At 41.9% G+C, this 15,513-nt stretch overlaps 1 protein-coding gene across 1 annotated transcript; it reads right to left on the bottom strand.

The window, feature by feature from the left end:
* Positions 1 to 1,850: 1,850 nt before the first annotated feature.
* GPALPP1 (GPALPP motifs containing 1) lies at positions 1,851 to 15,486 on the bottom strand. The gene is made up of 8 exons (XM_015851752.2): positions 15,356 to 15,486; positions 14,219 to 14,363; positions 12,721 to 12,819; positions 8,023 to 8,128; positions 5,632 to 5,766; positions 5,237 to 5,401; positions 4,591 to 4,689; positions 1,851 to 2,299 (listed from the first exon to the last, which is right to left on the bottom strand). Exons 1-8 carry the CDS (start codon positions 15,438 to 15,440, stop codon positions 2,081 to 2,083), a joined length of 1,053 nt encoding a protein of 350 aa, XP_015707238.1. The 5' UTR covers positions 15,441 to 15,486; the 3' UTR covers positions 1,851 to 2,080.
* Between the last annotated feature and the right edge of the window lie 27 nt (positions 15,487 to 15,513).

Raw genomic sequence — 15,513 nt, 5'->3', positions numbered from 1 at the left:
TGTGCTTCTCTGAGCATGGCCTTCAACTCAATGTGGCCTTCTCTGAGCATGGCCTTCACTCAACGTCGCCTCACTCAGCATGGCTTTCACTCAGCTGGCCATTTCATTCCAACGTGGCCTTCACTCAATGTGGCCTTCTCTCAGCATGGCCTTCACTCAACATGGCCTTCTCTCAGCACGGCCTTCACTCAACATGACTTTCACTCAGCATGGCCTTCACTCAACATGGCCTTCTCTCAGCATGGCCTTCACTCAACGCGGCCTTTACTCAACATGGCCTTCTCTCAGCATGGCCTTCACTCAACATGGCCTTCACTCAGTGTGGCCTTCACTCAATGTGAGCTAGAGGCCACACTAGGGCCATGTTAGCAGCCAAAAAAAAAGAGCAGGAACACATCTGGATGGCAAAATTCAGCCACCTATGGCATCTGATGACTGGCCTTCCATTTGGAAAAGGGAGCAAAGAACAAAGACAACAGCACCACCACCAAACTCCACATGCAAGCAGCCTTCATTTGTGCAAATGTTCCTGCTAACAAACTGTCCGAACGAGTGAAGACTGCTCAAGTGTGCTCCCTAAGCATATCCCAATGAGTATAGAAAGGGTAGTTAAACACTGGAATAGTCTCCCCAGTGAGGTGGTTGAATCACCATCCCTAGATGTGTTTAAGAGCTGTTTGGATGTGATCCTCAGAGATATGATTTAGCAGAGTGTTGTTAGAGTTAGGGTACTATGGTTAGGCTGTGGTTGGACTTGATGATCTTTGAGGTCTTTTCCAACCAGAGTAATTCTATGATTCTATAATTCTATGTGACAATGAATTGATTTCTGAAGGCAGTTGGGTTTGCCTAACAAAAACCAATCAAACAACGATGGCTGTATTTCACACACTCTGATACTGCCTTTTCAATGCTGAAATTGTGGCATTGCACAATGCTTCCTGTTGCAGGGGAGCTCGCCTGTTGATCAGTCAAATGGGGAAGGAAACAACTTGGAAGGTGAAAAGGGAAATTAACAAGACTAGGTTTTTGGCCACTAGTTTGTGTGACTTGCTGGGTCACTGCTTTGCTCACACAGATGTTGTAGTAGCCTTTTTTTTCCAAATGCCACTGAACCACATGATGCTCAATATGCAAAATGTGCCACACTTCAAGGCACCAGGGTCTTGTGCAATAAAGTTCTGTTCATGTTTATATACCTCCAATGACTCTTTAAAAAAAGATCCTGAACAGATCTTGAGAGGAAGAAAAAGACTACGGTACAAGTCTATTTTAAACACAACTCCTTTTAGCTGCCACACATTCACACATGTAAGAGCTGAAGAGTTCTAAGCATGGATGTAGACTTTTTAAAATGTCGTATTTATTTCCTTTTTGATACCAAAGAGCTGTTCTGCTCTGCAAAGTAACTGACAAAATAAGTTTTATACTGGTTTAATTTCCATATTATACTTGCTTAAGAGAGATGGATTTTTTGATGCTCAGCTCTGCAAATTGAAACTTCAATTAGATTTTCTCTTCTTTTATACCATCTTTTATAATTAAACCTGCAAATCTTGGGGCTTTATTGCTGCTTCTGCTATTGCTCTTTCTTCCACAATGCAGAACTTATACAAGCGTATAACTGGCAATGACACAAACACACAGTCTGCGTAATACAAATACTGTGTGGATGTGAATGGTACCATTTTTCGTTTATACTTCCTAGCACAAAGCTTATCAAGCAATGTCCCGCCCCACCACAAGCATAAAGGGGATTTCTGCACAAAGTTCAGGTCAGGCTCAGCAAGTATACCTTAGGAATGGTAAAAGAAAGGAGGAAACTGCTAATTCCACTGCAAGAGAAATGGTAAAGCTCCTTAAAATAACATTTTAATTAATTATCTTTTTAATAACAGCACTTTCCTCTGTCACTTTAGTTTCAATACAGATGCCCCTCCATAGTACAGCATTTACAGACAAGTAAAACAAGTTAAACATCGAGATATTTATTTTGCGTACAAATATTTACAGGAAAATTGAATACTTAAAAAATTAAGTATTCAAATCTTGACATCAGAAAAAGCTTCATGATTTTACCTTATAAAAACATATTGCCTTTACTGTGCTCAAATTTAGAATTCAGATCCCTGGATTTCCTTATCAGAGCTTTCTTCTGTGCTTCATCGAATCGATTGACTTTGAGATCCTGCTCTCGGTCAAAGGGTCTTCTCTCCTGAGGTTTGTTCTTTTCTTCAGGTGCTTTGCTCTTCAGCTTTTTCTGATGCATGTCCATGAGAGACTCTGATCTCTTTGACTCCTGTACAAGTGGGAAGAAAGAAGAGGGGAAAAAAGTGCTACCAAATATTAATGGTGCGCTGAAAATCCAAATGGCGAGATTGGCCAGAAATTAGAAAGAAAGAAAGAAGAAAAGAAACCTTATGAACTGGAACACACAGATATAAATTTAACATGCACTGTGTGGAAAGCACATATACTCTCATCCATGCAAAGTAAAATACACATAATTCACTATCACTGATGTTAAAAATACCCATAATGTTCTTGAATCTCCACAAGATAAATGCAAAAGAATCATGTAAGATGCTCTGCCACGAGCAGCAGAAAGAGAGACAACAAACCAAGAGAAAGATCCTAAAATAGACGTCCTGTTTCTTGTACACTTTCTCTAAACATCTGCTTTTGGAACACACTATCTGCAGTCAGAAGGTTCATTTCTACTGTGTTCAGTTTTGGGTCCCTCACTGCAAGAAAGACATTGAGGCCCTGGAACATGTTCAGAGGAGGGCGACAAAGCTGGTGAGGGGTCTGGAGCACAGGCCTTATGAGGAGAGGCTGAGGGAGCTGGGATTGTTCAGCCTGGAGAAGAGGAAGCTCAGGGGAGACCTTATTGCTCTCTATAACGTCCTGAAGGGATGTTGTAGTGAGCTGGGGGTTGGCCTCTTCTCTCATGTAGACAGTGATAGAACTAGAGGGAATGGTTCCAAGCTGCGGCAGGGGAGATTCAGGCTGGACATTAGGAAATATTACTTCTCGGAAAGGGTGGTCAGGCATTGGAATGCACTGCCCAGGGAGGTGGTGGAGTCACCGACCATGGGAGTGTTCAAGAAACGTTTGGATGTTGTGTTGATGAATATGATTTAGCTGAGAAGTATCCGTAATGGTTGGACTAGATGATCTTCTAGGTCTTTTCCAACCTTGGTAATTCTGTGATTCTGTGATTTCCCTTCGCCCTCTACTTCCTCACACCTAGTAATAATTCATATATGACATAAGGAAGGATTCTTATGGAAAACACAAGATGGACAGTACTCACCCATGGTGTAAATGCATCAGTGCTGACAGAACTGCACCAGAAAATATATGTGGTACCAGCACTAGCTAACTAACACTAGGAAACTAAGAACTAAAGCTTTTGTTTTAGGAAAGCGTCTTTGATCAAAATCAATGGAGTAAGAAAAAGGAAAGAGCAAAAACCCTTCTTATAAAACAAACCAACACAAACAGAATAGAGCTCATTAAAAAAAAACAACAGCCAAACCAAACCCCAGTGCAAGAAACGCTGATCTTAAAATGACATATATTCTGCAGTTTTTAGAGAGACCTCCGTTAATCTTAGAAACAGTGAAGGCATTTCTGTGTTTTATCCTGCAATGGTACAGGATAAAAGTCAAGGTTTGACATAGAAGTTGCTCTACTATCAATGTTATGACAGAGGAGATGATTTTAGAATATCCCTAGTAGGCACGGACCCTTAAGGTTCATTGAGTCAAAGACAGTATGCTAACAGTTCTGGATTTGCAAGCCTGTAAGTCAAGAGAGACATGTGATTTAATGAACCACAAATAAATTATTAAATGTGCCAGATAAACTCCAATCTTGTAATATAAGCCACGGCTGCCATTCTCAAGTTAATTATACTCTCAAGAGACATGACTGCCTTCCTAAAGACTTCAGGCCATAAATCAGGGAAGAAAAGGAAAGAGCAGCTGTAAGGCAGGCAAGCCTCCATATCTTCTAGTGGACAGGGCTGGCAGCCAGACAAGTGAATCTGACATGGAGATCAAGTTTTCAGTAATCAGCATCTGCCTGTGAAAATTAATTGCTGCTGTACAGGTTGAGAAAAACTTCACATAATAATGCTGTTATAATGAGGCAGCGAGGCAGCTGATTATAGCATTTATCTGCCCATGAAGCTTCTTTTGGGTTAATGTGTATTTTGTCCTACAAGCTAAACTCTTTACTATTTTCTTTTTCTTCTTGGGATACTGTGAAGTAAGCTAATATTTGAATCAAGCATCAACCAAGTCCAGATCCAAGGATAATGTAAGTAAAATACAGCCTTACACTGGGACAATACACACAAAATGCTACTTTGTCCCATTGTTTGCAGCAGCTTAAGGACACAATCCTGCTCTTGTTGAAATCAATGGCAAATGTTCTAATGACTTAAACAGTAGGTCTGGGGCCAAAAGGGGAAGAATATAGAGGTATCACCATGGAAACCAGCAGTACCAGCAATGAGAACAAAAAAAAAAGTGAAGAATTGAAGAAAATGCACAAAGGGAAGTATTATGCTATTGTACTTACATTATATGAAGTCACCTGCTCAACAAGTCTCTTGTCTCTCCCAGATAATACAATTTCTTCATTATCTTTACTGGTTGACTTCTTTGCCTCTTCCCTTTCCTGATGAGTGGAAACAAATCACACACTACAGTTATCAGAATGTCTTAAGTATAAAGAAGAGAAATCTATATTTACTTTAATTAAATCTGAAGGGCAGAGGCCACCCGATATTTTTTGCTCAGCTTGACAGAAGAAGAAAGTGGACACACTAATTGGAAATTCAATGAGCTGACACAGAGTAACTGACTACTGCGGACAAGAGAGGGAGCAAATGAATAACAAAATGGTTATTTCCTCTGTTTTATCTTTAAGACTCAATTAATAAGTTTTGGTAACTGAGAGTAAAAAAAAACAACGAGAAGATATTTTCAATTGAGGAGCTCAGATTTGTTTTCACAAAATACCAACAACATATTTGAATGCTACCTGTATATATATGAGGGCAGTATGTGTGTGTATATGCATATATTAAAACATTACAAAGATGTGAACATTTATTCATATCTATATGAATATGAATACATTATTCACACACATACGCATATGTACATAACAATCCTGTATATTTTATATATAAAAATACATGTGTGAGTGAATAAATGCTCACCTTGGCTTTTCTCTCTCTGTCGGCTGGGGTATCTGTCCACACAGACCTATCACCTGATTTGTCTTCAGCTCTTCTCTTGAATGTCCTTGGGCCAAATCCAAAGGTTTTCAGCTCAGGTGGAAGTTCTGTCATCCACGATTCCCTTGTAAGTTGCTTGGGTTCACCCTTTACAAAAGAACGTAGGTGAAAAAAAAAACACAAGCAGACAACCAAAACATACCACCTGAATCTCAGAGCTTCCAACAGAAATCATCATTCTTTTTCCTTTGTATTAACAACTGCAACCACTTTAGCATCACAAGCTGAACTGTGGATGACAGCGTCTTTGCAAACCCAAAGAAAAACACAAGCACGAGCCAGCAGCAAAACATCAGAAGTGAAATAATCCAACTTACGCTGTCTGCAGAGGTAAGTTTCTCCTTCATTCTCTGAGCTCTGCGTTCAAATTCTTGAGTCACATCAGACTCCACTGGTCCTTTTGCGGGCATTGGGCCTATAATGTTGTCTTCTTCCTCACTACTATCTGTTGCCTTCCAAAAATAAAACATTTATCTCAGTTGTACTGTTAAGACCTTGAAGGAACACTTCAGTTTTATAGGATTGGAATGATTTTATCTAAGAGAGCCCAATGAACCTGTCTATCCAATAACAAAACCTTAGTTAACAAATCTGTATGAGACCTCCTCAAGCATGTGAATATGGATACTTAGCTTGTTTCCCAAGATCTCACTTCTTGTGAGACAAAAACACTGGTAAACACAGTAGCAATACACAGCGGTGTACTGCTACTTCATGCTGCCCTGCATGCAGCCCTCTGTAGTTCTCTGGGACTGCAGAGCAGTGCAGGAGGCAAGCTGGCAGGTAGCAAGAGACACAGCAGTGTATAGCCATGGACTACAAGATGCAAGAAGAGGATCATCAAATTTAAATGGCTGTGTGACTGGTAGCATCAAATAGAGAAAGGCATAGGATGCTGAGAAATAACAGGTCATTTATAAACACAATTAAAGTAGGTAACACTGATTCCTCTTATAATTGTGCCCCAAAGTATTTACACAGTCAAATTGTCACTAATGACCACTGCAGTATTGCTTTAGGGAATGAGGGGACTGCATTCTCTCTTTTACTTATTTTCTAAATAAGGAGTTGGTGGAGAAAAAGAATAACTACCTCGAGAAACCAAGTTAATATAACAACGCCCTCATCTTGTGTACAGATTAAAAATAAATGCAAAAATATACAGCTTTCATAATAAGTTTCATTACAAAGTGGCTGAGGATGAAAGACACTCCATGCTGGGCTTTAACTGAGGGAGCGTGTCTCATTTCCTTCCTCATGTCTTACGTCCAATTTGCTCCATTACCATCTGCCTCAAACGAGATGCAATTTAAAACAACTGCCCCCATGTTTGGAGAGGAAAGTGATATAAAGTGAAGAGTCAGCAGGGAATAAAATGTCTGTAAAGGTGTATTGAAATAAAAAATAGCAAAACAAGATTAGAACAACAACAAAAATTTACTCATCATTTACGAAGGTTAAAAAAAGATGAAAAATGCAACAATAAAATCAACTAATTTCTACCTGACAAGCTGATGCTAGAAGATCTGTTCAGGAGAAAGAACAGTGTAAGATGTACGAACAGACCAGTTTTGACATCCCTGCCTCACGAGATCTGTCATTATGGTAAATTGCTTAATCGTTATTTGCAGTCATAGGATGATGTGTATCTAAAAAATGTCAGACAATCATTCTTCATGATAGACTGTGACAACTGGCACTGTAGGAGGTTGGAGAATGACATACATTGCAAATACTAATGGAAAAGTGAAGCTTCAAAGCAGCTGTTGGCTCATTCCTTCCTCACATGTCCTGTAGTGTCTGGGGAGTTAAATTTAAAGAAAACACAAGTATTCTAGAAAAATAAAAAGCAGAATAACGGTGGAGATGAGTTAATTTTCACAAGAAATTAGTATTTACTTTATTAGAGCACGAGAGCAATTGAATCATCCAAACACTGGTACCCAGTGCCATTTTGGATGTCTGAGAGCATCCTATTCAAGAAGGTTGTGAGTTTCTTTGGGATAAATGTATTTAGCATCTCCACTCGTAAGCACCTTAAGGAGCTGAAGGTATAGGAAATATTCAGTCCTTCTCTCTTGCCCCCACATAAACCAGCAAAAGAATAAAACCTTAAATTATAGGTAAACATTTTCATTCTAGAGGGCCTTATTGTTTTCAGTAATTTTCACACAGAGGGTAGTGATGCACTGGAACATGTTGCCCAAGGAGGTTGTGGATGCCCCATCCCTGGAGGCATTCAAGGCCAGGCTGGATGTGGCTCTGGGCAGCCTGGGCTGGTGGTTGGTGACCCAGCACATAGCAGGGGGGTTGAAACCAAATGGTCATTGTGGTCCTTTTCAACTCAGTCCATTCTATCATTCTATGATCTGAACTTTGCTATAATGTTCACTGGTGAAGGTAACATTACACTAAAATAAAGAATGGTAAAGCATCCGGGAGAATTACTGCGACTACAATTTAGGATGCCTACAGCACTTGCATTCAGTGCACCATCAGTCTAACAGTAAAATCACAACAACCCAGACCAGCACGCTTCTTTTTTAGGCTCACATCTTGTTATGTTTCAGTATTTGATGCAGACACCTTCTGGTCTAAAATTAAACTGTCATGCAGAAAAGTATGTCTGGTACAGTTCTTCTGGCTCCTGCTTGTTTAAGCATTTTGGATAGCTTGTACTCAAACAAAAGACTCCTGATCTCACCAACCTGTGTGAATTGTGATGAAGCAGATGGTCCTATTGAAGATCTGTTACTCGCAGTGTCCTGTGCAGACTTCCTAAAGCCAGGCGGTAACGCAGGACCTATGATGGGCCTCGAGTGGAGAAGAAACAATTTTATTACTGTTCTTTTTAGTTGGAAAGAAGAATAAAATAAGGAACCAACGTGGACAGTACATTAAATGGACATCCTATCGTTTGCTGAAGAAATAACAAAGAGATTCATTTAAAAATTAAAGTGCAGTTCTGTAATTCTTCTTCCTTCGGATGGCAAGTATGTCTCCTACGTGTGCATTACAGGAATGTGTGTAAGAACAGTCTGACTCTGTTTTCCATAAGGACCTCTGCAAACAGCTGCAATGCAAGATAACTGGAAATGTCATGGCATGCAGTCATGGAAATCCACTTTTCTTCCCTAGCTTCTTTCATAGATTCAAAAGCAATGAAAGGTGGGAGGCCGTGTATATGTATACAAATATACACTACCTCTTCTCTAGCAACAAAGCTGGTTTTGCTCTCACGCTATGGTTTCGCTGCTCTTTAAAACATGAAAATAAGAGCAGTGTGCTGATTCAAGCTTGTTTTCCCTTGGAGGAAGAAGAGAGGAGAAGAAAGGTTTTGTAATCCTCTGTAACTTGGCCGATTTGTTTTTTGAAACTCAGCAAGCAGTACGATAGTTCAATTGTCTCCAGGAACACACAAAGGTGAGAATTTATTCTCAGTGGTGAAAACAGTTCAAAGTATACTACAAACTGTGCCTGCAGTGTTAAAAAGACCTCAGTAGACAAGCTCCTCTTTTAATAATCACCACCGTATTCCTCAGGGCTAATAAAAACGCAAACAATTATCACCTGAAGAAATATCCCAGTGAAGTATCCTCCCAGTCTATCGGGCAGAGACTTGATTTATTATAACCTCCGGTCTCAGAGGTTTTCAGCAATCAAAAGTAACGCAACGTGAATCGAATTATTCTAATTACCATCTACTAACTCAAGTATAATCTAATCAGCACAGCCCTGCTGTAGTGATGTTATTATTGGGTTTGAGGAGGGGAAATAAAAGGCAGAAAATCCTGCCAGAAAGGCAGCCACAGCCAGCCAGCCACAAGCAATAAATGTGAGCTCGGGACATGGCAAGGGCACTGGTGAGGATTTCATAGCCAGGCAAGAGGTCTGGGTTGAATCTGAAGTTCCATCCCCACCTAGCTGCTGTAAAGAAGAAACAGGTTTTATTATTCACTCTCCCTTTCTGACTGCTTGCTTGTTAAAACCGGGTTTTAGGATCCTGGTATAAAGAGACTGAAGTTAAACCCATGCAGATACAGGCAAACTAATCTTTTATTTTGGTACGCAGTTAACTTTATTTTGTGGGGAAAGAAAGATAAACAAACTGTAAAGATTTCTACTAAAATCATAGAATCATAAAATTACCCAGGTTGGAAAAGACCTTGAAGATCATCAAGTCTAACTGCAGCCTAACCATAGTACCCTAACTCTAACAACCCTCTGCTAAATCATATCCCTGAGCACCACATCCAAATGGCTCTTAAACACATCCAGGGATGGCGATTCAACCACCTCCCTGGGGAGCCTATTCCAGTACTTAACTACCCTTTCTGTAAAGAAGTGCTTCCTAATATCCAACCTAAACTTGCCCTGGCGCAACTTGAGGCCGTTTCCCCTCGTCCTGTCACTTGTCACCAGTGAGAAGAGACTTGCTCTGCTCTCACTGTAAGAACCTTTCAGATACTGGAAGAGGGCGATAAGGTCTCCCCTCAGCCTCCTTTTCCCCAGACTAAACAGCCCCATCTTCCTCAGCCTCTCCTCATAGGGTTGATTCTCCAAGCTCTTCATGAGCCTCGTTGCCCTATATACAGAAACCTCTCTGCTGTGGGCCATATACTTGTGAAAACAACCGCTACTTGTGAAAAAGAGCAGATCTCAAGTTGTCTTCCTTGCTTCTGGTCACAGCTCAAAGGCTCTTCCAAGGAATAGACAAATGGTTCCCAATTCATCCCTCCCACGCTGCCTTATTCTCTGCTTTTTTCCACATGAATAACCCTGTTGCTCGGGTCTTTTCCTCAGCTGCACAGAGCTGACATGAGCCCTGACAGCTTCCTGGATGGCCAAACACACTGAGCAGTGAGGCAGATCTAATTCTAACTCTTCAATGCATTTTTTTCTACTGTCAGTAACTCCTGTACTTATCTACACTGATCCAGAAGGAAAATACTAACTTACCAAGAATTTCACTTAATAATACAACATTTCATATATGGCAAAGAACTTTTGTGCTGTCGGGTTTCGAGTCCTTGCTAAAGCCAGCAGGAAGATGGACATGTCAGCGTTCTCCTGATGTTTAACTTAAAAAGAAGAAAACATTAAGATAAGTTTTGCTCTTTATCTATTATGTATGGATTCTTCTGGAAGCTTTACAAGTACTGTACCTCTGTCTAACATTGATAAGCAGCAATATCTTTTCTGAAGTTGAAGGAAATCTGCTCATATATGACTTTTTTTTTAAGCTGAAATGATTCAAACAAATTTTAAAGAGCTGCAACTTCCCACACAGGCTGCTCTTAATTATGAATATTTGTTTTGACAAGTCTGGAAAAGATACAATGGAATAAAAGCTTTTCTAAAAGAATGAGTAAGTCACACGGAGCTAACAAACAGTATATCTATATATTGAAACACGTACCCTTGTATTTGCTTCAGTTATTCAGGTCTAAGTTGGCAGCTGGAAATCTACTCACGCCAAGGGACAATGCAGGGGGAGACAGCAGCGATGTGTCTATACCTTGCATAGCTCATGCTCCTCCGTGTGTCAGCACAAGCAGACAGCCAGGTGTTTGGGGGTGGAAGACAGACAAGGCTTGTCCTACACATCGCACCTTGCCCACCTATTCACGGAAATGGGCTGGTGCCAACAGCTCTGCTCAAACTGCGTGTGAGGAGCTGGTGTGTGATGAGCTAGGACAAAAGAGCTAGGAAGAGCACTCTACCCTCTGAATTCCCACCCCTGGAGGCATTCAAGGCCAGGCTGGATGTGGCTCTGGGCAGCCTGGGCTGGTGGTTGGTGACCCTGCACATAGCAGGGGGGTTGAAACCAAATGATCATTGTGGTCCTTTTCAACCCAGGGCATTCAATGGTTCTATGAATTAAATGCTTTACTAGAAATCACATTCCTTTTTAGTAGCTACCTACAGTTTATAACACAAGAACACAGTCTGCATGTGTGAAAGGTAAGACAGAGTAGTGTCTCTTGCTGCTTTGAAACGAGCCCGCTGAGCATGACACCTTCTAATCACATGTGAGTCTGTCAATTACAGCAAAGTATGGCCAAAAAAGACATGAAAAGGTTACTTCCAACTAACTGTAGGTCGATACATTCCGGTTTCCTGAACTGCTGCCAAGCACCATAAAAATGTTTCCAAACTAAAGAAAATTCAATTGTGAAAATTGCTTGCAGACAGCACAGTGTGCACAGCTGAGAACAAACTGAGTCACCCCTCTAGCGCTGAACACCCATACCTGACAGGTAGCTATTGATTTATATTATATATCAGCTCTCTATTGCTCTGAGGAAGATAACAGTGATCAAGGGACTCTAATGGTACCTTTCATCAGCAAATGCCTCCTTGGAAGTGCTGATTTCAGTAGGGGCTATTTCAAATGATAGAAGGAAGCACATAGATTGATGCAAAACTAGGAGGCTGTGAGACACGGTTCTGCATGGACAATCCATAAACAGTTTTCTTTTTTAGGTATTTTGTAATTACCTGCAATCAAACAGAAAGCCTCCTGAAAGAGGCTATAAGTAATGGAGCCTGGAGAAGAGGAGGCTCAGGGGAGACCTTATAGCTTTCTATAACTTCCTGAAGGTTGTAGTGAGCTGGGGGTTGGCCTCTTCTCTCGTGTAATCAGTGATAGAACTAGAGGGAATGGTTTTAAGCTGCGCCAGGGGAGATTCAAGCTGGACATTAGGAAGTATTACTTCTCGGAAAGGGTAGTCAGGCACTGGAATGCACTGCCCAGGGAGGTCGTGGAGTCACCGACCATGGGAGTGTTCAAGAAACGTTTGGATGTTGTGTTGATGAATATGATTTAGCTGGGAAGTATTGGTAATGGTTGGACTAGATGATCTTGTAGGTCTTTTCCAACCTTGATAATTCTGTGATTCTGTGAATGCTTATTTGGTTAGACATGACAACCTGCTTTCTATAAACCTACACCATTCAGATACATTTCTACCTAGAGAATGGTAAAAAATAATCCTTGGTGCATCAGCAAGCAGCAGTTGCAATCATCTGCACTGTTTTACAGCACACAAGAGCTAACTGCCCTACTCCCTCCCAGCCCAAGAATGAGCCACACAAGTAGGGGTCCTTAGAGCATCAATTAGTTTTTCCTGCACTGATCCAAGATCAATGATAGGAAGCGGAAGAAACGCAACATTTAAAGTATAAATCAGACAATCCACGTCTTTTCTTTTTCTCTCCAGTTTTCCAAACCAGCAGGGCTGTGTGTTCTGTTACAAGAGAATGCTGCTCTCGTTCTCAACAACGTGGAGGAAGCGATTCTAATCTAATGAAATGAGCAACTGAATTGTTCTTTAACACAATGTTGTACCTAAAATAATTATCTTTTAAGAAAAGAAGCCTGAATACAATTCTGTTTTAACTACCTCTCTGGGGAATCATCCTCTTTTTTAAAGCCAGGAGGAAGAGCGGGCCCAAAAAAGCCATCGTCGTCGTCATCGTTTTCCTGAATTCTTTTTGGCTTCCTGCAAAGATAAAGATTTCAAGTTAATAATTACCTTGACGTGCAGAGCAATTATCTTCATTTAAAGAAAAAAAAAAAAAGGAAAAAATAAAACATGAAATAATGATTTCAGACAGTCCTGTGGACTAAACAGATTGCTGTTACCAGGGAAACAGTGCAAAAGGAGCTGAAATAATTGGAAGCAATTAAAAATTTGCTTTGCTTCGAAAATGGTTTGACATTTAAGCAAGAAAAAAAAACCAAACCCACCCAATAAAAACATCAGGAGTGTTTTTACGGGAGAAAGAAGAGTAATAGGATGTTTAAATGATATTTCTAGTTACAAAGTAGTTTTGAATTCAGCACAGTTCTATCTGTATTTGTATGCAGCTGTCTGCATTTTGACTGGTTTTCACAGTTTAGTTCAACCGAACTGAAAAGCTGTTGTGTAAGACAACAGGAGAAAAGTGAGTAATATTTACCCTAACACTCAAAGACAGAACAACATACTTCAAGTCTCTTACACGAGGCCAAATAGAAACATCGAGATCTCAGCAAAGCAATATGAGTGATTAACCAGACAGAAAGGGGAGATGTGCAAGCTTCTGCTATTTACTGAATGACTTTTCTTCTAGTTGGTTTAACCGAATACATAAATTCGTATCCATTTGGAATAGGCTCCCCAGGGAGGTGGTTGAATCACCATCCCTGGTTGTGTTTAAGAGCCGTTTGGATGTGGTGCTCAGGGATATGATTTAGCAGAGGGTTGTTAGAGTTAGGGTACTAGTTAAGCTGAGGTTGGACCTGATGGTCTTCAAGGTCTTTTCCAACCTGGGTAATTCTCTGATTCTATGATAAATAGTTCTTATCATCAAATGAGACAGTGTGCTAGAAATGGGGTCAAATGCATGTACCAAAGAATGGATTATAAGAAGTCTCTCATCGGCAAATCAAGGGATTTATTGCTTAGATTGCAAAACAAAACTCATACACAAAAATACACAGATCAAATTTCCCTCAAATGCTTAATTCTACCCTGAGGAGTCAGACAGGTGAGTTGACCTTTCTTGACCTCAACAACTGAGAGTCAGATTAGATATTAGGAGATACTTTACTCAAGGGGTTGTAAGCCACTGGAACAGCTGTGGGTGCCCCATCCCTGCAGGTGCCCAAGCCAGGTTGGATGGGGCCCAGGGCAGCCTGAGCTGCTGGGTGGCACTGCCCATGACAGGGGTTGGAAGTGAACAGGCTTTGAGGTCCCTTCCAACCAAACCATTCTGTGATTCTGTGGTTCTAGTCACCAAGTTTTAAGCAGAGTTTATCTTTTTGTTCCTGTAACACTGTTTCTCACATTATTTACACCCACACTTCAGTTACAATTTCTGTAACAACATAAAGATACAACCTGAGAACAGACTCACTTGGGTTGTGAACCTCCTTCTGAATCCTCTCCAGAATCTCCACCTGTATCCCTAGGCAGGGGAGGAGATTCAGAGTCGTCCTCGCTGTCAGGAGCTTCTGAGCTGCTGCTGCTTCTATAGTCTGGGGGCAACGCTGGTCCTGCAACTGAGCACCCAGAGACATAGGGGATATTTGTTAAACATCTCTCAGAATCATAGAACCATAGAATGGCCTGGGTTGAAGAGGACCACAATGATCACCCAGTTTCAACCCCCTGCTATGTGCAGGGTTGCCAATAACCAGACCAGGCTGCCCAGAGCCACATCCAGCCTGGCCTTGAAATGCCTTCAGGGATGGGACATCCACAGCCTCCTTGGGCAACCTGTTCCAGTGCGTCACCACCCTCTGTGTGAAAAACTTCCTTTTAATATCTAACCTAAACCTCCCCTGTCTCAGTTTAAAGCCATCACCCAGACTTATACAGGATCCATCCTCACACTGCAGCTCTGCTTCTCCCTTCTGGTCACAGAATCACAGAATGACCCGGGTTGGAAGGGACCTCAAGGATCATGTAGTTCCAACCCCCCTGCCTGGCAGGGCCACCAAACATACACATTTACTAGATCCAGGTTGCCCCAGGGCCCCGTTCCAACCTGGTCTTGAAACCCTCCAGGACGGGGCATCCACAACTCCCTGGGCAGCTGTTCCAGGGCTAACCACTCTCCTAGTGAAGAACTTCCCCCTAACATCCAACCTAAATCTGCCCTCTTTTAACTTAAACATTTCCCCGTGTCCTGCTATTGTCAGCCCTTTTGAAGAGTTTACTCCCCTCCTGGGTGTAGGTTCCCTTCAGGTATTGAAAGGCTGCAATGAGGTCACCCCGCAGCTTTCTCTTCTCTAGGCTGAACAAGCCCAACTCCCTCAGCCTGTCCTCATAGTGGCGGTGCTCCAGCCCCCTGATCATCTTTGTGGCCCTCCTCTGGACCCTTAACAAAATCTCCATGTCTTTCTTGTAATGAGGGCTCCACACCTGGACACAGTACTCCAGATGGGGAAAGCACTGTGGCAGTACAGCACTGCCACACCTCAGCACTGTCACACCTCAGCCCGTTCCCACTCATCCCGTTCCCGCCCCCTCCCCTCAGCGCTGAGCTCACCCTGCCCCAGCTCCTCATCCGGGTCCTGTTCCGCGCAGCGCGGGAAGCCGGGCGGCAGCGCGGGGCCGATCATTTCGCGCGCCATGTTGGGGGGCGGGGCCGAGCCGGTGACGTCAGAGCTGCGCCGGCTTAACCCCGGAAGAAGGAGACGGGAAGCG

Source organism: Coturnix japonica, chromosome 1, assembly GCF_001577835.2.
Source record: "Coturnix japonica isolate 7356 chromosome 1, Coturnix japonica 2.1, whole genome shotgun sequence".
NCBI classification, from domain to species: Eukaryota; Metazoa; Chordata; class Aves; order Galliformes; family Phasianidae; genus Coturnix; species Coturnix japonica.
Note: the sequence above shows the minus strand (reverse complement) of the source record. Positions and strands in the feature narration are given on the sequence as shown.

Coding starts and splice junctions, on each gene's coding strand:
- GPALPP1 (XM_015851752.2), bottom strand. CDS start 15,440: ATGGCGCGCGAAATGATCGGCCCCGCGCTGCCGCCCGGCTTCCCGCGC. Junction 14,364..15,355: donor GGATGAGGAGCTGGGGCAGG/GTGAGCTCAGCG, acceptor CTGGGTGCTCAG/TTGCAGGACCAGCGTTGCCC. Junction 4,690..5,236: donor ACAGAGAGAGAAAAGCCAAG/GTGAGCATTTAT, acceptor TCCACTCATCAG/GAAAGGGAAGAGGCAAAGAA.